At 42.4% G+C, this 21,707-nt stretch overlaps 1 protein-coding gene and 2 pseudogenes across 11 annotated transcripts in view; all 3 read right to left on the reverse strand.

Annotated features, from left to right (window-relative positions):
• Positions 1-2,821: 2,821 nt before the first annotated feature.
• Positions 2,822-21,707, reverse strand: part of LOC110537706 (BRCA2-interacting transcriptional repressor EMSY) — a 31,502-nt gene continuing 12,616 nt past the window's right edge. For all 11 annotated transcript variants that reach the window (XM_021623970.3, XM_021623969.3, XM_021623966.3 and 8 more), the window contains 10 exons: positions 21,529-21,702; positions 17,691-17,827; positions 14,588-14,761; positions 13,858-14,062; positions 13,324-13,497; positions 6,736-6,894; positions 6,052-6,215; positions 5,199-5,777; positions 4,068-4,502; positions 2,822-3,941 (listed from right to left, as the gene is read on the reverse strand). In XM_021623970.3, the coding sequence (XP_021479645.2) occupies positions 3,741-3,941; positions 4,068-4,502; positions 5,199-5,777; positions 6,052-6,215; positions 6,736-6,894; positions 13,324-13,497; positions 13,858-14,062; positions 14,588-14,761; positions 17,691-17,827; positions 21,529-21,702 (2,402 nt within the window). In that variant the 3' untranslated portion in view covers positions 2,822-3,740. The remainder of the gene's footprint in view (positions 3,942-4,067; positions 4,503-5,198; positions 5,778-6,051; positions 6,216-6,735; positions 6,895-13,323; positions 13,498-13,857; positions 14,063-14,587; positions 14,762-17,690; positions 17,828-21,528; positions 21,703-21,707) is intronic.
• Positions 15,030-15,631, reverse strand: LOC149979199 (uncharacterized; annotated as a pseudogene).
• LOC149979200 (uncharacterized) lies at positions 15,658-16,404 on the reverse strand (annotated as a pseudogene).

Below are 21,707 nucleotides of genomic sequence, written 5' to 3' on the forward strand. Positions count from 1 at the left end.
GATCTCATTGTATCTTGTAGTGAACCAAAGCTAAATGATCTGAAACTAAAGAAAAATGATCTATGTGCGAGTGAAATAAATGCACACTACTGAGCTAAGCCAAACCGAACAAGCCACACTGTGTTGGGCTGGCCTGGTTACGCTGGAGTTGCTGGAGTCATACTGGAAAGGACAAAGTGAAATGAAAATATCTGAGCCAGTACAGTACAGTTTAAGGTCAGCGCGGTTAGGTAAAATATTGAAACACACCTTTAGGCTGCCAAGAATGCTTGCTTGCCCCAATGCTGAGGTAGGGAGCGGAGTTGAGTGGTTGTGTTAAAGTTGTGGTCACACTAGTCGATATGTGGTGGCAAAGTCTTATAATACACAGAGGTTTGGGAGCCTGAACCACAAGCATGGCAGTGAAAGTGCTCTCAGTTCCTCTTTTATGAACTTTGTATTCAATGGAAAAATGGTATTCAATGGAATAAATTGGAACAGGGTTCAGATAGAGTGGATACTAAATGACATTCATTATGACCAAAAAAATAGTTCAATCAGCTTTTGCTATGACATCCCACAAGGGGCTTCCCGTGTGACCTCCATTATCTCTCTTAAGCCTTGTTCACACTGCAGGCCTTAATGATCAATTAAGTTTGGTTTTTCATATCTGTTTTGGAATACTGACTGTCCATACAACAAGTTACATATGACCAAATCGGATGTGTGTGTTCAGACCAGTCATTTGCTGACATGGCTACGCTAATAGTAATGACAGGTGTGTGCGCAGTGGTGTAGGCTGATTGGTGGTGGTGCCTGCCAAGCCAAGGTTCCTGCCATGGATGTTTCTCAGTTGCTTTGAATGTTCAAAATCATAGTGTAATGAACACTTTTAAAGCCTCAAAAAAGGATAAGATGATACAACTTTCACAACAAGTCATTTTTGGCTAGCCACAGCAATCAACTTGCTAGCTAGCTTGCTGTTTAACTTGAAATGCGTGGTGGAAAGATCCCGAATCTCCTCATTATCCCTCAACAAAATGGTTTAAAATGTGCATTTCACACTGTTGATGTAAAAATCGGAGTATAATGCTTGTATGGGTGTAAACCCGAATACATGTTTATGACATCGGCACCAATCAACTGCATTACAGTTCAAAATGACTGATTACGACCACCGATTTGTCTATGCTACCAACTTATACGAATGGGAGTTAGCATTTAGCGGTCACTTCTTCTAAACCTGTAAAGGGACTACTTTTAAATGTTATGCAGCAAAAAACAGCCAAATATATCCAAATTGTATTTTAGCAACCACATTGCGGGCCTGTTACAACACATCAATCATGACAGATTTAACAAATATCCACTTTGTAATTAAACCTGGATGAACTGTGCTCTTTCTGTAAGACAGATTCAAAATCACCAAAGTTTATTTTATTCCTAAATAAAAAGACAATGATTATGTATGTGGTTCACCATTCTTACAAAACACCCTTGTTTTATTAGTATGTGTAACAGTTTAGCTTCTGTCCCTCTCCTCGCCCCTACCTGGATTTGAACCAGGGACCCTCTGTGCACATCTACAGCTGCCTCCCATGAAATATTGTTACACATCGCTCCAAGAAAGCCGCGGACCTTGCAGAGCAAGGGTAACAACTACTTCAAGGTCTCAGAGCGAGTGAAGTCACCGCTTGAAACGCTATTAGCGCGCACCACCGCTAACCAGCTAGCCATTTCACATCGGTTACACTCACCCCTCTTTTGATCTCTTCCTTTTCCGCAGCAACCAGTGATCCGGGTCAACAGCATCAATGTAACCGTGTAGCTTCCGTTCCGCTCCTCCCTGGGATCGAAGGTCACCAATTGAAACGCTATTAGCGCGCATCCCGCTAACTAGCTAGCCATTTCACATCAGTTACATGTACTTACATACTTAGTTTTCCAAAGGCTTTGAGGCATGATTAGCATGCTGCTATGATTCATGTGAATTTTGGGGTATCATTTAATTTTTTATTTACAAAACAGGCACTTGTCACATGTTCAGCCAGAACCACCTTTTGACTACTGATGTCATTTGTTAGCACACAATGCTGACCTCTCCTCAACAAAGGCAATGAGGGGAGAGCTAGTTGTAGGCCTACGTCATCCTGCCTTGGGTATACTCCCTGTGGAATACGCTTCAGAGATATCCGGATATGGAAAGTCCCCAGACTTACATGGGAAGATTTGCAGAAGCCCAGTGAGAGAGCGCAAAATCACCCTATGAACCAGTTGTACACTCTGTGGGCTAGTTAGCACAATGGCAAGCCTCTAACCCACATGGCTGATTACATAGCACTTTGCCCAACTATGTGGTGTAAACACTCACAAAACCTATATAGCTTGCCATTATACAATCCACACTATTATGGCACTATCATAAGGGTGCTGGTATCCACCGAAACTTCCAAACGTACACATACCTTAGGCAAGAAACTGTATGGCTTACATCTAGCCTCCACCACTTGCCACAAAGTTCTCAGTTGATGCTTTATTTTTACCCCTATGATATGACGCAGCATCTACTACGGCAAACAGTGACATTTACATTTTTTAATTCAGCCAAAAGAAAATGTTTCACTTTAACATGGGTGATTTCCTCATGTTGACAGGTTGTTTCATTAATATGGACTGCAGGTCCCCGGGTTATGTACAAAACTAAATTCATCAAGGGAACGCAAAATTGTGTGCAGTTAAGGTAAATGACAGAACAGAAAAACAGTTCCGTTTTTGTATAAAAGTTTATGCAGTTAAAATTCTAAACGTTACACCTATGAGAGAACACAAAACAGAAACACCATTGAAGGAACATGGGTGAATTTATTTTTTTCTTCCAACAATGTCCTTACCAACAGTATCAACTACAAAGTGCTAATTCCTCAAGGCTAACTACAAGCACTTTATCACTTACATGTGTGTTATTTAGCATGCACGTGCCCACTATAAACAAACTGTATGTGTACAATAATGTCATGTATTAAAATGTACCTTAAAAAAACAACAAAAGGCTTTGCAAATCAAAAATGGTGTTCAACAAATACCGCTATGCAAGCACAATGAATCAGCATAATTACAGCAAGGTCAGTCCTATCTCCTCTACTTATTTTGTTGAGTTAAGTAGATGAAGTTCTTAAAATGTGGTCATGTTTCAGGCTAGGTCCTATTTCCAGTTTTCAATATTGCCTTGCTATAAAAGTGTTAAATAAAATATTAAATAAAATGACCAGAAGAGCCACATCAACTTTTTAAGCTCCTGAGCACAGCATTGCTTTACTAAAATGCCAATTCAGTGAATACAAAATGTACACTTTGAAATTATCGAAAAACATTGTCCTGTGTTTCCTGGATGCAGTTCCTGGCCAACTTCACCTGTACACAAGGCAGCCGTTCAGCTTAGCTAGGGTTAACTTAGGTCTCCCTTTGACTCTTTAATTTTTTTCCCCTTTCCAGGTCTTTAAGTTCTTCACAAAGCCTTATCTGAAATCATCCAGGCATATTTATGAAGTTGCTGCTCAATTAAATAAAAAATAAAAAAACAGAAGTCCTTACACAGTTATCACACATTTGTGTCCGCTTGCTGTTAAGTCCTTAGAGTTCCAGCTGCATCAGGAGGTAACCACGATGACACAGTCATGACCATTTCCAAATCTTCCCTGTCACACCAAGATCATCCCCTTCACACCAAAGCCACAACGTCATTCCCGTCACAAGTGTTGGTGTCACTGGGACTGGTCGGGGCAGCCCTCCTCCATGGGGCTGATAGCAGTGGCCTCGTCGTTGCTGCTGTCCACCTCCTGCTCCATGGCGCTCTCCTCGTCCAGCCGCTGGCTGGTGTAGTCTGTGATCTCCAGGAAGCCGCTGGGCTCCACCACCACGTTGGACTGACTGGAGTCTGGCATGATGGAGTACTGAGGGATCACCTGGGGAGTGGAGTAACACATGTTTAGCTTTTATTGTTGATAGATGTTTAAAGCTGAGATGATGAGTGGTGTTCTATAAAAATATATGTTTCAGAAATGTTTATCATATGGCTCACAGCAATTTACCTCAATGACGTCCATGTTCTCTTTGCTCTTGGCTGCTAGGCCCTGGACGCGGCTAAACTGGTCATGCAGGGGCTTGGAGTGGGACGAGTGATGCAGGGAGACCCCTGAGCTGCTTATGATCGGGCCTGAGCCCCCAAGCGCCCCTGAGCCTCCCCCTGCCCCCATGCCCAGGGCCTTTATGTAGGGGCTGCAGTCACTGGACGAGTCCACCACCACGGGCTCGGCGCTGGGGTCGATCTCCGCCTCCATCATGGAGATCTTAAGGATGTCCGAGACAGAGGGCTTCTCGCCACCGGACGAGCTTGAGCTGCTTGGCTCGGCAGGGACGAGCTTGGCAGTGGCCTCACCGCTGCTGGATACGGGCGGGGACTGGTGGCTGCTGCTACTGCCGAAGGTGATCTTGGTGACGCTGGCGCCCTGGGTGATGATTGGCGCCTGTGTTCGGAGACAGAGGCAAAAACAGATGTGGTTGGAACCATAGAAATATAATGACTAAAACAGATATTGACATTCAAGTCAACATTTTGTAATGAGTGGACATGCAGCCATATTGAATGTACCCATGAGTGTTAGTCAAATTGCCATGGTCTGAAAGGGCTTTTTACCATTCTAGTAATTACATTTCTATGGTTGAAACGAGAGTAGGGCATGGGAAAACTAAAACCCAGGTGCTCCTTTTGAAAGAAAAACAATGGGAATTTCTTTTCAGGTGGTCATAAGTGGAAGGCTTTGAAGGTTTTGTCAGGCTCCCTGCCCTGCTGTACAAATAACGATGATGTGATTGGAAGGGAATTGAGCATTGAGGCACGGTGCTCAGAGCTCCGTCTTATCTTTTTTATCTTAAAGACATATCAAGGGACAGGTGCTGTGAATAAGCACAGGATTAACACGTCTTATTTCTGTATGGAATGGGAACTATGTACATCTGTGTATTGCAAATGCGCAGGACAAAATTCATCTCGAGGGCAAATAAAGTTTAAATGAAGTTCTATTCTAAAGCATTATGGCACAATGCATCTGACTATTGATGATTCACTGTGTCAACCGGATCTGTCCCGGACAAATAAAATGTCAAAATAAATCAAATGGACACATGACTCTGGATGTGCATCAAAGAGGGAGGGTACTCACCTGGCTTGTGGCAGGAGTCTTGTCCGCACCCACCGGGTGGTGGGCCTGTAATGGCGGTGGCTGGGACAGCTGTGTGTGGATGGGCCTGTGGTGGGAGGTGGGCGCCTGCTGCAACTTGGGGAGCTGGGGGGTAAGTGAGGGAGGCTTGGTGGGGGTGCCCAGGCTTGCCAGCTGGGGGGATCCTGAGGCAGAGGAGGGCCTCTCCTTCAGGCTCTGCCCTGGAGCCTGAGGCTTGGGCTGGTACTGCTCTTGGAGCTGGGGTGGCTTCTTCGCCACGGTGGCGGTGGAAGGCAGGCTATTCTGGGGCTTGCTGTGTAGCTGTGGGGGTGGGGTTTGGGTGGAGTGGGGTATGTGTCTGCCCTGCTCCAACTGGGGCGCCAGGTGTGACTGGCTTTGGTGGTGGGGGTGTGTGTGGGGCTGGGGGGCAGGGGGCTGGGGGGCGGGGGGCTGGGCTACAGCGGGTTGAATGGAGCGGTAGAACAGGCCCGTCTGGGGGTCCAGGGTGTCCCCCTCCAGTTCGCCCTCCTCCATCCCAGTTTCCTCCGCCTGCTTACTGTGGATCAGCTGGCCCGCTGAAGCCTGGAATAACAATGTACTATCATTGAGACTAGTGTCACAAGTCAAAGAAAATAATGCATACCAGAACATGTAATACTGGTAGATGGATAGATTGATACACTGGAACACCTACCCAGTGAACAGTGGGATCATTTGACAGTGATAATGAGTATTACATCCACTATCTATAAACTATATAATTTGGAGAAAAAAAAAATTGATAAAAAAAAAACATAGGTGAAGAAGAATACAAAGACTGACAAGGTCATGCATTCTAGGTAGGTATTTCTCTCACCAGTTGGACAATGCGTGTAACGGTGACTGTAGAGGAGGTAGGGATGGAATTAACCACCACGGGGGAGTGACTGGCGTTTTGCGAGGGCGCCCCCTGCTGCTGGCTAGCGGTCATGACCACGTCCCCCAAGCCTCCAGAGGATGGTCCGGCCCTGCTGGCTTTACCTGCACAAAGTTAAGACAGTCATACACATGGAACAAAACTAAATCGACGTGAACTGCATCACTTTGAGCCATTCCTTAGTGAGCATGAGGAAGTACTGAACAGCCTGTTGTTTTTTCACTTAGCTAATTTTAGCCGGGTTAGGGCGGAGGCAACAATTGTGTGTAAACCCCTGAAGAATAAATTAGCAGAAAAGTGCATTATATTACATCCATGGTGTAGTACCATTATTAAGTGGTGACTAAGTATGATATACTTCAATGTATTTAACAACACATTATGAAAAGGCAGTGAACAACATCCATTTAGAGCCGAAACACTTCTGGTTTTCATCCTCTCCTAATAAGGGACTAATTCAGACCTGGGACACCTAGTGAGTGCAATTCACTACTAGGTATAAACAAAAAACAGAAGTGTTTCGGCACTCCAGGACCGGAATTTAACAGCCCTGCTCGATATATTGCACTACTGTATAGGGAATAGGGTGCCATTTGGGAAATACTCAGTGGTCAGGTCACGTACCGGCAGTGATATATTTAATGGGTGGTTCAGTCTCTACAGTGGACATCTCGGGGGAGCCTAGGGCCTGCTGCTTCTTCTCCTGGGCCATCTGAAGGGGAACAGCCATCTGGCTCAGGTCTATGGTTTGCTGCCTGGGCTTGGCCTCACCTTTCTCCTTCACTGTGTGGGCAACAGAGATAGATAGTGACAATCATCTCATAACCGACTCCATTTATATTGGAGGGAAGTGGGGCGACAAAGGACTGTCGCTTATAGGTGAATTAGAGTTCGGAGCAGTCTGAAAACTCATGTGTCTGGAGCTGGGACTTTCGTCCCAAGTTGAAGTTTAATTGTCACATGCACAAGTACAGTGAAATGCTTAAATACTCTACTCATACTCTAATCCAACAGTGCAGTAATCAATATCAAAATAGTATAACTAATACATGTTTTATGTGTTGATATAATATATTTTGATGGAACCTCCTTTGATAGTTTATGTAATAATTATTTATATTTTGTTAATTTGGTTATCATAAGTGATAAGAGGAGGGAAATGTTGATGTCTGAAGAGATTGAATGAGACAAGACGTACAATTCAAATCATTGGTTCCTGTAGGGGCTGGGAAGAGATATGAGGGGGAGACTGTATACGTTGTGATAGGAGACAGCGACAGTAACATGCATGAACCAAACGTTAATGATGAATATATTATGAATAAGTTAAAATCATGCAAATATAACTTCTGTGTCAGCAGTATATAAGAGAAATAACTGGTCTGCCCCGGCGGAGCTCCTGACAGACGGGTACTACTATGATGCATTAAGTTGGTTGGAACCTCTCCAGATTTCTGATAATAAAGAATGATACATTTAATATTGAACTTCAGGTGTCCCTGTGTTGAATTTCCACAACAAGACTTACCCAGAAAGACTCCCAGATGGAGTCACCTTTGGCAGGATTACATCATGTATTGACTCAGGGGGGTTGAATACTTATCTAACCAAGATAGTGTTTTATTTTGAACCAATGTATTACAAATGTTAAAAATCTTCTTCCACTTTGATATGAGTATTTTGTGTAGACAGTTGTAAAAAATATATTTTTTTTATCCCACTTTGTAATACAACATGTGGAAAAAGTCAAGGGGTGTGACTTTTGTATGTATAGGAAGGGATTAGGAGAAAGTGACTGTTAGCAGGATACATAATAATAATAAATATGGAGAAAGCATAAGTGGTGGGTGTGTACGTGGTAGTGAGTGTGTGTATGTAAGTGTAAGGGTGTTGGTGTGAGTGTGTGCAAGAGTGACAGTGTAGGCGTGATGGGCGGCCCTTCATGGTTGGAAAGTGACTGGTAGCAGTAATATATAAATACTTATGGTAATACACTAATGGTAATATATACATGCAAACAGGAGTAATAGTGATCAGTAGTAGGATAAAGAGAGATACTAATGGTAATGGCAATCAATAAACAGCAGCATAGTGGTAGTAATAGATTAAATCAACCATTTTTGCAGCGGTGTAGGTGTGAGTAGATGTTAGCCATTTAACAGTCGTTTGTATTACAATTCAGCTTTAGGGCTCAGACACACCAATAGCGTTTGCTGGCAGAGAGTACTTAGCACCTCTGAACGTAATTTGCGAACCGAGCGTGTATCAATTTTACATGAAGTGCTTTAAATAAATTGGCAGTCATACGTCTACAGCGGGTGGTCCCTAAAACACATCGCAATGAACGACTGGCAGACGAACGCTAGATCCACATTAGCTCACACTTAATTAAACTAATCATGGTGTATAAACTAAAGATCCACATTCATTGATTGAGGTGGTTAATTGAGTCAGGTGAGTTATTGCTGGGCAAGCACAAAACATTCTATGGCATTCGAATTCCAACTCGTTTCATAAAAAGAAATGCACCCCCCTCCAACTTAAAAAATATTCATATAAATGAATAAAAGGTAAATATTTAAGATCACAAATAACAATAACTGTAGCGAACCTGTGTTTATAAACGTGGATCTGAAAACATTTTGATGCCATATTTAAATTTTCATATTCATATTTAAAATAAAAAATTATATATGCAACACATTTTCCACCAACAAGTTCCTGTGCCAATGCACCACACAACCACTTAACAAAAACATATAGACTTTGTGCCCAAAAATATAATGGTTCGCGTTTCACACCACAATACATTAACTCTGTCAACCTCAACAAACAGAAAACACATCCGTCCCTAACTTAAGCTTACCCAGTATTAAAGGCTTGGCTTCACAAAATCTGAATGTCATTAAAAACGTTTGTGTTTTGCAACAGATGTCTCTTTCCAGTCATCAAATTGCTGCTACAAAATGTATATTGATCGATTGATTTTATTTGTTAATAAAATATTTATAAAAAAATCTCTCTCAAAAAAAAAAACCTATTTATATAAGTATTCAGACCCTTTGCTATGAGACTCGAAATTGAGCACAGGTGCATCCTGTTTCCATTGATCATCCTTGAGATGTTTCTACAACTTGATTGGAATCCACCTGTGGTAAATTCAATTGATTGGACATGATTTGGAAAGGCACACACCTGTCTATATAAAGGTCCCACAGTTGACAGTGCATGTCATAGCAAAAACCAAGCCATGAGGTAGAAGGAATTGTCCGTAGAGCTCAGAGACAAGATTGTGTCAAGGCACAGATCTGGGGAAGGGTACCAAAACATTTCTGCAGCATTGAAGTTCCCCAAGAACACAGTAGCCTACATCAATGTAAGAAGTTTGGAACCACCAAGACTCTTCCTCGAGCCCGGCCAAAACTGAGCAATCGGGGGAGAAGGGCCCTGGTCAGGTCAGGGAGGTGACCCCGATGTTCACTCTGACAGAGCTCCAGAGTTCCTCTGTGGAGATGGGAGAACCTTCCAGGACAACCTTCTCAGCAGCACTCCACAAATAAGACTTTTATGGTAGAATGACCAGATAGAAGCCACTCCTCAGTAAAGGGCACATGCCAGCCTGCTTGAATTTTGCCAAAAGGCACCTAAAGTCTAACACCATGACAAACAAGATTCTCTGATCTGATAAAACCAAGATTGAACACTTTGGCCTGAATGCCAAGCGTCACGTCTGGAGGAAACCTGGCACCATCCCTACGGTGAAGCATGGTGGTGGCAGCATCATGCTGTGGGGATGTTTTTCAGCAGCAGGGACTGGAACACTAGTCAGGATCAAGGCACAGATAAACATTGCAAAGTACAGAGAGATCCTTGATGAAAACATGCTCCTGAGTGCTCAGGTCCTCAGACTGGGGTGAAGGCTCACATTCCAACAGGACAATGACCCTAAGCACACAGCCAAGACAATGCAGGAATGGTTTCGGGACAAGTCTCTGAATGTCCCTGAGTGGCCCAGCCAGATCCCGGACTTGAACCCGATCGAACATCTTTGGAGAGACCTGAAAATAGCTGTGCAGAAACACTCCCCATCCAACCCGAAAGAGCTTGAGAGGATCTGCAGAGAAGAATGGGAGAAACTCCCAAAATACAGGTGTGGTAAGCTTGTAGCGTCATACCCAAGAAGACTTGAGGCTGTAATCACTGCCAAAGATGCTTCAACCAAGTACTGAGTAAAGGGTCTGAATAACAATATAAATGTGACATTTAAAAAATCCAACAGGTCCCAGACGTGCTAAATGGAATTGAGATCTGGGCTCTCGCTGGCCATGGCAGAACACGGACATTCCTGTCTTGCAGGAAATCACACACAGAACGAGCAGTATGGCTGGTGGCATTGTCATGCTGGAGGGTCATGTCAGGATGAGCCTGCAGGAAGGGTACCACATGAGTGAGGAGGATGTCTTCCCTGTAATGCACAGAGTTGAGATTGTCTGCAATGACAACAAGCTCAGTCCAATGATGCTGTGACACACTGCCCCAGACCATGACGGACCCTCCACCTCCAAATCGATTCCGCTCCAGAGTACAGGCCTCGGTGTAACACTCAGTCCTTCGACGATAAAGGCGAATCCGACCATCACCCCTGGTGAGACAAAAAACGTGACTCGTCAGTGAAGAGCACTTTTTGCCAGTCCCGTCTGGTCCAGCGATGGTGGGTTTGTGCCCATAGTTGACGTTGTTGTCTGTTGAGGACCTGCCTTTACAACAGGCCTACAAGCCCTCCGTCCAGTCTCTCTCAGCCCATTGCGGACAGTCTGAACACTGATGGAGGGATTGTGCGTTCCTGGTGTAACTCTGGCAGTTGTTGCCATCCTGTACCTGTCCCGCAGGTGTGATGTTCGGATGTACCAATCCTGTGCAGGTGTTGTTACACGTGGTCTGCCACTGCGAGGACGATCAGCTGTCCGTCCTGTCTCCCTGTAGCGCTTAGGCGTCTCACAGTACGGACATTGCAATTTATTTCCCTGGCCACATCTGCGGTCCTCATGCCTCCTTGCAGCATGCCTAAGGCACATTCACACAGATGAGCAGGGACCCTGGGCATCTTTCTTTTGGTGTTTTTCAGAGTTAGGACACTAAAGAGGCCTTTCTACCAAGTAACTGTAATAATTGCCTACCGTCTGTAAGCTGTTAAGACACTAACGACCGTTCCACAGGTGCATGTCCATTAATTGTTTATGATTCATTGAACAAGCATGGGAAACAGTGTTAAAACCCTTTACAATGAAGATCTGTGAAGTTATTTGGATTTTTACTAAATATATTTGAAAGACAGGGTCCTGAAAAAGGGACGTTTCTTTTTTTTGCTATGTGTGTGTGTGTGTGTGTGTGTGTGTGTGTGTGTGTGTGTGTGTGTGTGTGTGTGTATGTATGTATGTATGTATGTATGTATATATATATATATATATAAATAACACACACACACACACACAAAAAAGCTCCGCCTTTCCCAGTTCACTGGTCACGATGGCAACACCCACCCGTAACACGCGCTCCAGCAGGTGTATCTCAATGATCATCCCTAAAGCCAACACCTCATTTGGCCGCCTTTCGTTCCAGTTCTCTGCTGCCTGTGACTGGAACGAATTGCAAAAATCGCTGAAGTTGGAGACTTATCTCCCTCACCAACTTCAAACATCTGCTATCTGAGCAGCTAACCGATCGCTGCAGCTGTACATAGTCTATCGGTAAATAGCCCACCCATTTTTACCTACCTCATCCCCATACTGTTTTTATTTATTTTATTTTCTGCTCTTTTGCACACCAATATCTCTACCTGTACATGACCATCTGATCATTTATCACTCCAGTGTTAATCTGCAAAATTTAAATTATTCGCCTACCTCCTCATGCCATTTGCACACAATGTATATAGACTCTCCTTTTTTCTACTGTGTTATTGACTTGTTAATTGTTTACTCCATGGGTAACTCTGTGTTGTCTGTTCACACTGCTATGCTTTATCTTGGCCAGGTCGCAGTTGCAAATGAGAACTTGTTCTCAACTAGCCTACCTGGTTAAATAAAGGTGAAATAAAGAATAGGAAGATAAGGTTAGGCCTATCCCCAGTGAGATAGAGATATGCCAGCGGCATGCTATGACACCGACATGCATTTCTTTATGTTAGACGGCTACTGTGTCTGCGATACATATATAAACTTACAGGAGGTTAATTCGTACATTTTCAATCAGAATATTTTGTATAAAGATAAGTATTATATTGTTCGATTATAGGAGTAACTCTGGTAGGCCTGAAACATTCTTCGTCACCTCAAGTGTGGTAGTCAATTGGATTGCTGGTGCGCACTGCCTTCATATCACAGGTTTGCAGTAGCTAAAGCTTAATAGCCATACCAAACGTTTACAAAATGTTTCTGAACTTTATTAGGGTAATATCAAAAGTAAGTTAATCCATTGTTTATGACGAATATAGGAACAGGCTATAATATTGCGCAAACACAGCATGACAGATGGAACTTAATTTGGCCAAAGAAAATGTCTCAACAGAATGAAATATTTTAAACCTTAAAGTTTGTGCCTACCCTACAAATAACTGAAATAGACTGATGTTATTTATTTTACAACAAACCCTTATAACCCATCTTAAACTAAATATGGAGCACATAAAATTAAAATTAAAAATGCAGATCTAATTTAATTTAGCCAATAAAATGTCTCAACAAACAATTCTCAGACTGGATATTTTGCACTGCTTTGGTAAGACTCTTACCTCTGTCTAAATTGTTATTTTGCTTTGTGTTAATTATAACGTATTTATTAAAATAGGCTATAGCAAATAGGAATATAAGCAATTTACTCAGAATGTCAAACATGCACTCCCCTGCTGTGCGCTACCTGATCCAATTCTGATCGGAATAATTGTTTGATAGTGATTTTGGGGTGATTCTTTAAAAAAAAATCTATATTCTGGATCTCCTTCAATTATTTTATTTACTTGCCCCGGACAAGACATAATTTTGAGCCCTGTAGAGTGTATGCTTAATGACTAAAATGTAATGTTCACATGAGAGAGAGAAGAGTTAGAGGCAGGGCCAATTCCAATTCAATGAATTAAGTTTCTGAATTTAAATGAAATTGACCCCAACCCTGGTAAGTGGCGTGATAGTTGCCATGATGACGACGGTCAGTCACCTGTGGTCTGCTGCAGTTCCAGCAGGGCCTTGATGGTCGAGGTGGCCGACTGGGACATGTCACCCGTAGACACGTCCTGGTAGATGATGTTTGGGCTGGACTCCACCGACACCTCGTGCTGCTCAGCCCAATCCTGCCCCCTGGAGGAGATGATGTGCACTACGGACTGGGAGTCTGATCGAATATGACAACCATTACAATTCATGTTTTATATCAAATTGGGTTCATTCCCTTTAGATTCCAGACGATTTGGACATGGCAATCAAGTAGAAGGAAAGAACTGAAACAATTATATTATGTGAGTGGACCTTTTACCATTTAAAACTTGAAAGTGAAGGGAAATATTGAACTTAGCTGAATACTAGTGAGAATAGATACACATTCATACTACGGCTGAAGTAGTAACCGCTGTGTGAGACCACAATGCAAGAGCTATACACAGCAGTTAACTTGACCATGACTTATGTTCCCGTAATTAGCCTGCAGACTATATTACGGATTTCTTGCTCTGTGATGTAGAGTGACGCAACGTACCGTGACCGCTTCCGTGGGAGTCCTCGGCAGGCGGGGACCTGCCCTCAGCGATGGCACCCGACTCATCCTTGAGTGCCCTCTCCTGTGCGTAAGCAGGACCAGCATCGGCCACTCGGGACGCTTGCTGCAGGTTCTCGCTCACCAGCTGCCTGGTCTGCTCGCTCACAACCGCTGTTTGGAAGATGGGCTTGGGCTTGATCAGCACCTGGAGAGGCATAAAAGGTTAATAAACATCATTCAATATTACACACGTAGAATAGTCTCAGAGAATGGCACCAGGGAAATTGTTTTTTTTTTATTGTACTTTTTCCGTAATTTAAAGCAGAGATGAGAACATCGTGTGTCCTGGCTGGAGTTCCTTTTTTACATCATACAGTTAATTAATGTGCCTATATAGAGTAGTTGGGACTTAATATCTTAAAGCTACAGCAATGATTTGTTGAATTATAGCTCCACTGACTTGATGTATTGGTAATTCAAGACAGAGATATTTAAATATATCCAAGACAAAGGAGCTTTGAGTGCAAACTCCACACTTGTTGACACTACTTGTTGGGTGGCTGAAACTCTACAGGGTGAAGTTTCCCCTGGGTACAAACAGATATAAGGTCAGTTTCCCCTCCCCCAGTCCTAACCATTAGTCGGGGGAAAGACAAAACAGACCCAAGACCCAGCGTCAAGGGGCAACTTCCCCCTACACCGGCTGAGACGTCGCTGGTCTGGTACTGACCTGGGTCTTGCCCTGCTGGCCGTACACTATCTTGGTGGGGATGATCTTGGTGGTGGTAGGCTGCACCCCAGAACCCATGCCTTTGGGCTGTGTCACAATCATCTTGGTGATGGGTCTGGAGGCTGTGATGATGGCTGGCTTGGACCCCGGAACACCCTGTAGGGTCTTCTCACCCTAAGGCACAGAAGAATTCATTTTAGGATTAGGGCTGTCAAACGATTAAAATAATGAATCGCGATTAAATTCTGCTCATATTTGGTGCTAAATAAAGATTTTTCCATTAAAAAAAAAGTTATAGGTATGTAAGGGACGAACACAAAACATTGTGGGTTGGCTCTAAGAAAAAAACCTGTCTCTATGGACACAAAGAGCAAAAACCTGTCCAAGAACGTCATGAATTCCACAGAACATAAACCTGTGACTATACATTTCGGACGTCCTCCTATTTATTTTGACTGAGCCAGTTACAAAGTCAAACAAGCCTGTTGACATGATGATAAAGCTGCTCTCTTCTTTTGTACGATATGTCCAGAGAGTGAAAACAGCAAGACACTGATGTGGCAGGCATTGCCAGGTACCTGGGTGCAATGCAGGCCAGCCTGGTGTGTGCACCTGCATACTATGACCACCACTGTAGTGGACATTCCTCCATGTTGATGCTGGGCTCTGCTTTGAAACACCCCATATATTTCTCAATTGACTCCTCTTCATCAGGCTCAGAAGAACTCAAGAAAATGGCAGCTTTATTCTTTGGAGGCTCTGACTCTGTTGCTTTATCAGGTTGCTGTGCAGGCCTCTCTTCCTCCAGCAAGTTGCTGACCAAAGCCCACACCTCACCCCTGTCAGGCTGGGAAGGCACTTCAGGTCCTTAAACCTTGGGTCGAGTGCTGTGGTGATCTTCATCCATGTGAGGTTGGTGTTTTCCTTGCATTTCTCCAGGTCTGTTGTGAATGTCAGCATGAATCTTACCACTTAGGCAGAGCCATCATCAGAGCTCTCCATCACCCGAAGGAGATGGCACAAAGCAGGCAACACCACTGAGCAGGAAATGTAGTTCAGTCAAATGCCTGAAATGGAAAATCATTCAAAATCACTTCAGTCAATTGTGAGACTAATACAGGCACACCACTCACTTTCTCGCATACACAATTTACACACTAGCTCTCTCACACACAAAATATTATTATAACACTAACAGTGAGATAAAGATAACCGGCAGGGCTCCAGTAGCGGATCCAGCTTCTGCAGTTTGTCCAGTTCAGCTGTGGTTGGCATGGTGACGTTCGTTTTCTGTTCGGCCAGAGCATCTCTCAGTGGTTGTTGGTTTCTGTGGACACGCTTTACCATTTGCAAAGTGGAATTCCATCTTGTTGTGACATCTTGTGCAAGTGACGACTCCTTTTGCTCATTTGCAACTTGCTGTTGTCCTAGTTCTGCAACGTTTGGTGGGTTGTGTTTGAAATGCCCAAAAATAATTCAGCATTTGGCTAGGGCATTGTCAAACCCGCTGTTCTGTAGGGACACTGATGGCCCTTTGGAGACTGTGCATGGTGCAGGGCAGGTGTTCAAAAGGAAGATGTCTCGCAGCTGCAATCATGTTCCATGCACTGTCTGTGCAAAGTGTGGTAACTTTGTTTTCAATGTTCCCACTGATTCCCACATCCATGAAATACTTGGCGTACGTTTCAGCATTGTGCCTCTTCTGTCTTCATTATGGCCAGAGGGTGTGAATGCAGCGTCCAGTTTTCACTGATGTGATGGGCAGTAACCCCAAGGTAGTTGTGGTTACTCACCAAAGTAGGTGGCAGGTAGCCTAGTGATTAGAGCGTTGGACTTGTAACCGAAAGGTTGCAAGATCGAATCCCTGAGCTGACATGGTAAAATTATGTTGTTTTGCCCCTGTACAAGGCATTGTTCCTAGGCTGCCATTGAAAATAAGAATGTATTCTTGACTGACTAGTTAAATAAAGGTAGAATAAAAATAAATAAAAAGTCCATTGGTCTCAAGTGAGAACAGTAGCCGCTGCATGTTTCAACTCCTTTCATAGCCCTCTCGCTTTCATACAGCTTGTGAATTCTTGTGGCTCGAGAGTAACTCATATGTTGAGTCATTCGATGAGATCCGAATAATATCCCTCAAGCCTTCATCCTCCACAATGTCGACTGGCCTGCAAGCTGTAGCTATCCACTTGGCTATTGCTTATGTGCTGCTCGTCGACTTGTCCACAGGCCTCCTGCGTGCATACTCTTCTAGCTTAGCCTGCCGAAGATGTCCTACATTGCTACTAGTCACGTTACTTGTATTTCTGGCGTCTGTTTCGGTTGTAAATTATAACAAAGACTCAATGTACTTCGGTGCTAAACAAATTCAGCCTTGCAGTAGATACAAATTAATTTGTTTTTTATCCAGAGAGCCATCTGGGAGGGTTTTAAAATAGAATATTCCATTTACTAGCATTATCCATCATTCAGTCAAACAAGTAGCTAGCTAGTAAACTAGTTGTCAAACTAGCGCATCGACTGCCGGGGCTTGAATTTGAAATAAGGATGGTTCAGGGGTTCAAACTAAGAAAAATGCGTTAATGGCGTCAACAAAATGAAAGACATTAAAATTGTAATGCATTAAAGCTAGCATTAACTTTGACAGCCATAATTAGCATACGTACCAAATGGCACCCTTTTCCCTATATAGTGGACTACTTTTGACCAGAGCCCTATGGGCCTTGGTCAAAAGTAGTGCACTATTTCAGGAATAGGGTGACATTTGACGCTACCAGTCATTTGCCTTTCTTGCACCAACACTTTCACTGGTCTTTTCTTAATAGCACTGATTTACTTGAACTGTGATGTGGTGGTCTTAATCTAAGTCGCTATTAATAATAGTGTATGCTAAATGACTAAAATGAAAAACCTTCACGTACAATATGAAGCTTAAAGCAATAGACTGATCAGACGGAAAGGCTAAACTAGAACTACCTGTAAACCTAAAATAAGTTGTCGGGTCAATACATTTGAAAGATTCTGAAATAAATCATTACAATCTAGATAAAAATGTAACATCACAAAATGGCTTAATTAATAATAGAAAATATGTTGAACTGACCCCTGTGTTCAATAATGTGGTGACCACATTCTTGCCAGGCAGACCCTGGATGGTCGTTCCTTTGCCAGTAGTCTTCTGCACCACGATAACATTGGGCTTGGACGTCATGGGAATGGTGGTGATCTTAGTTGTTGTACCTGCAATGGAGGGGCAAAGAAGATCTAAAAGGTTTGCCAAAACACAACTTTTTAAGGTCACTATAATTTGAACATTCAGTTGCAGAATTGTCTGTCAGAATTGGTAACACTTAGGGTTGCAAAACACCCGGTAATTTATCAATATTATCAGAATTTAAATTATTTTTTAGTGATTTGGGTATAAAAATAATCTTTATGGAACAAAAGGAACATTTGCTGTCTAACTGTGAGTCTCGTGAGTGAAAACATCCGAAGATCAAGGGTAAACGGTTAATTTGATTGCTTTTCTGATTTTCGTGACCAAGCTTCCTGATGCTAAGTGTACATAATGCTATGCTAGGCTATTGATAAACTTACAAACGTTTGTATTGCTTTCGCTGTAACGCATAATTTCAAAATCTGAGACGACAGGGTGATTAACAAAAGGCTAAGCTGTGTTTCGCTATATTTCACTTGTGATTTCATGAATATGAATATTTTCTAGTAATATTTTTTGACTGTTGCGCTATGCTATTCAGCGGTTGCTGATAACAAATATACCGGATCCGGGATGGGTAGTTCTAAGATAAGAAGGAAAGAAATTCCACAAATTAACTTTTAACAGGCACACCTGTTAAAACTTCTTTGGGATAGGGGGCAGCATTTTCACTTTTGGATGAATAGCGTGTCCAGAGTGAACTGCCTCCTACTCAGTCCCAGATGCTAATATATGTATATTTTTGGATAGAAAACACTCTGAAGTTTCTAAAACTGTTTGAATGATGTCTGAGTATAACAGAACTCATATGGCAGGCAAATACCTGAGAAAAAATCCAAACAGGAAGTGGGAAATCTGAGGTTTGTAGTTTTTGAACTCACCCCTATCAAATACACAGTGGGATATGGGTTATTTTGCACTTCCTAAGGCTTCCACTAGATGTCAACCGTCTTTAGAACGTAGTTTCAGGCTGCTCCTGTGAAGGGGGGCCGGATGAGAGCTGTTTGACTAAGGGGTCTGCCTGCAGCCTCATTCTCAGTCACGCGCTTTCACGAGGTATCTCTCGTTCCATTGCTTTTCTACAGACAATGGAATTCTCCGGTTGGAACATTATTGAACATTTATGATAAAAACATCCTAAAGATTGATACTATACTTTTTTGACAAGTTTGTTCAACCTATAATATAACGTTTTGAATTTTTTGTCAGGCTGGACCAGAACACGCTTTTGGATTTGTTTACCAAACGCCCTAACAAAATAAGTTATTTGAACATAAATGGACATTAGCGAACAAAACAAGCATTTATTGTAGAACTGCGATTCATGGGAGTGCATTCTGATGAAGATCATCAAAGGTAAGTGAATATTTATAATGCTATTTATGACTAATGTTGACTACCCAACATGGCGGATATTTCTCTGGCTGGTTTAGGCTCTGAGCGCCGTTCTCAGATTATGCTTTTTCCGTAAAGTTTATTTAAAATCTGACACAGCGGTTGCATTAAGGAGAAGTGTATATAAAATTCCATGTATAATAGTTGTATTTTCATCAACATTTATTATGAGTATTTCTGTGAATTCATGTGGCTCTCTGCAATATCACTGCATGTTTTGGAACTACTGAACGTAACACGCCAATGTAAATTAAGATTTTTGGATATAAATATGAACTTTACCGAACAAAACATACATGTATTGGGTAACATGAAGTCCTATGAGTGTCATCTGATGAAGATCAAAGCTTTGTGATTCATTTTCTCTCTATTTGTGCTTTTTGTGACTCCTCTCTTTGGCTGGATAAAATGGCTGGGTTTTTCTGTGAGTTGGTGGTGACCTAACATAATTGTTTGTGGAGCTTTCGCTGTAAAGCATTTTTGAAATCAGACTAATTAACAAGAATTGTATCTTTAAAATGGTGTCTAATTCTTGTATGTTTGAGAAATTTGATTTATGAGATTTCTGTTGATTTATATTTGGCGCCCTGCAATTTCATTGGCTGTTGGCGAGGGGTTCCGCTAGCGAAACGGGGTTCAGTCTTAGACAGGTTAATTGAAATGCATTACATTACCTCATGAAGCTGGTTGAGACAATGCCAAGAGTGTGCAAAGCTGTCATCAAGGCAAAGGGTGGCTACTTTGAATAACCTCAAATATATTTTGATTGAACAATTTTTTGGTTACTACATGATTCCATAAAAACCCTGGAATGAGTCGGTGTGTCCAAACTTTTGACTGGTACTGTCTAAATAAGCCTAGCTAGTGCAAGCTAGCTAAATTCTCTCGGTTTGATGCAGTCAAGACAGACACTATGTAATCAGATGAGATGATAACTAACAAGCAATAAGTTAGTCTGCCAGCACGAGTCGGCTTAGTTGCCCCTCCCGGCACCCCTCGTTACTCACCACATGGTGTGAGTAACTCTGCTGCTTCTCTCCCTCGTGCATTATAGCTCCGGTTAATAAAGTAGAAAAAAATATATATTATCCTCCTAAAGTTACAGCTTTGTTGGGTTAATTTAACCTCGGGGCTAGGGGCAGAATTTTCACTTTTGGATAAAAATCGTGCCCAATTTCAACTTCCTGTTACTCATGCCAAGAATATAAGATTTGGATAGAAAACACTCCAAAGTTTCTAAAACTGTTTGAATCATGTCTGTGAGTATAACAGAACTTAATGTAGCAGGCAAAACCCTGAGGACTAACTGTTCATATTTTTTGGGGGCCTCTCTCTGTTCCCTGACTTGTTATTGCCAAGGGATATTTCTTAGGAACCTGTTTTCAGTTCCTACCACTTCCACAGTCTTTGGAATTTGGTTGAGGTTATTCCTTTGTGCAATGAAGAAGTAGGCCAACTAGGAACTGGGTACACTTTTGTGAGTTGCGCAAGACGTGAAAAGTGGCGCTGGTTTGTTTTCATTCCTGTATTGAACACAGATTGCCCCGTCTACAATTTGATCGATTATTAACGTTTAAAAATACCTAAAGTTGTGTTACAAAAGTATTTTGAAATATTTTGGCAAAGTTTATAGGCAACTTCTAAAATAATCTGCATTGACTTTGCTTTTTTTGTAAGTCGTTTTTTTCTGGATCAAATGCACTTTATAAATGGATATTTTGGATATATATGGACGGAATTAATCAAACAAAAGGACCAATTGTGATGTTTATGGGACATATTGGAGTGCCAACAAAAGAAGCTCGTCAAAGGTAATGCATGTTTTATATTTTATTTCAGCGTTTGTGTAGCGCCTACAGGGTTGAAATATGCTAACTGCTTTGTTTACTGCTGGTGCAGATGGTGCAGGCTATCAGATAATAGCTTCTTATGCTTTCGCCGAAAAGCATTTTAAAAATCTGACATGTTGGCTGGATTCACAACGAGTGTAGCTTTAATTGAGTATCTACATGTGTGATTTAATGAAAGTTTGAATTTTATAGTATTTTATTGGAATCTGGCGCTCTGCATTTTCCCTGGCAATTGGCCAGTTGAGACATTTGCGTCCCGCCTATCCCTAACTAGTTTTAAGTATTTGTTTATTTGACTTTCTTTCCTATGATGTTGATCGGGACCCGTTTTATGATAGTTTTGTGATAACTGCACTGTGAATAGAATTTGATATGTTTTTCAGTTGGGATTTTGTCTTTAAATTAAAGATGACAATTATGTTTAAATGCTTAAACTTTCACACCCCTAAACTGTATAAAAATAATAATACCAGTCTCACCAGACACAATGTTGCTGCTGATGATCTTGCCGCCCAGTGTGGCTAGAGTCTTCGGGACCACCGTGATGATACTGCCACTGGTGGTCTTGACATAGGTGGCACCACTGGCCGACGTCGCCATCCTGGCTCCAATCGTGGAGCTCATGGCGGGCCTTGAGTAAGAGGCCTGGGTGCCTGAA

The sequence above is a fragment of the Oncorhynchus mykiss genome, chromosome 12 (assembly GCF_057628025.1).
Source record: "Oncorhynchus mykiss isolate SJ-2025 chromosome 12, ASM5762802v1, whole genome shotgun sequence".
NCBI classification, from domain to species: Eukaryota; Metazoa; Chordata; class Actinopteri; order Salmoniformes; family Salmonidae; genus Oncorhynchus; species Oncorhynchus mykiss.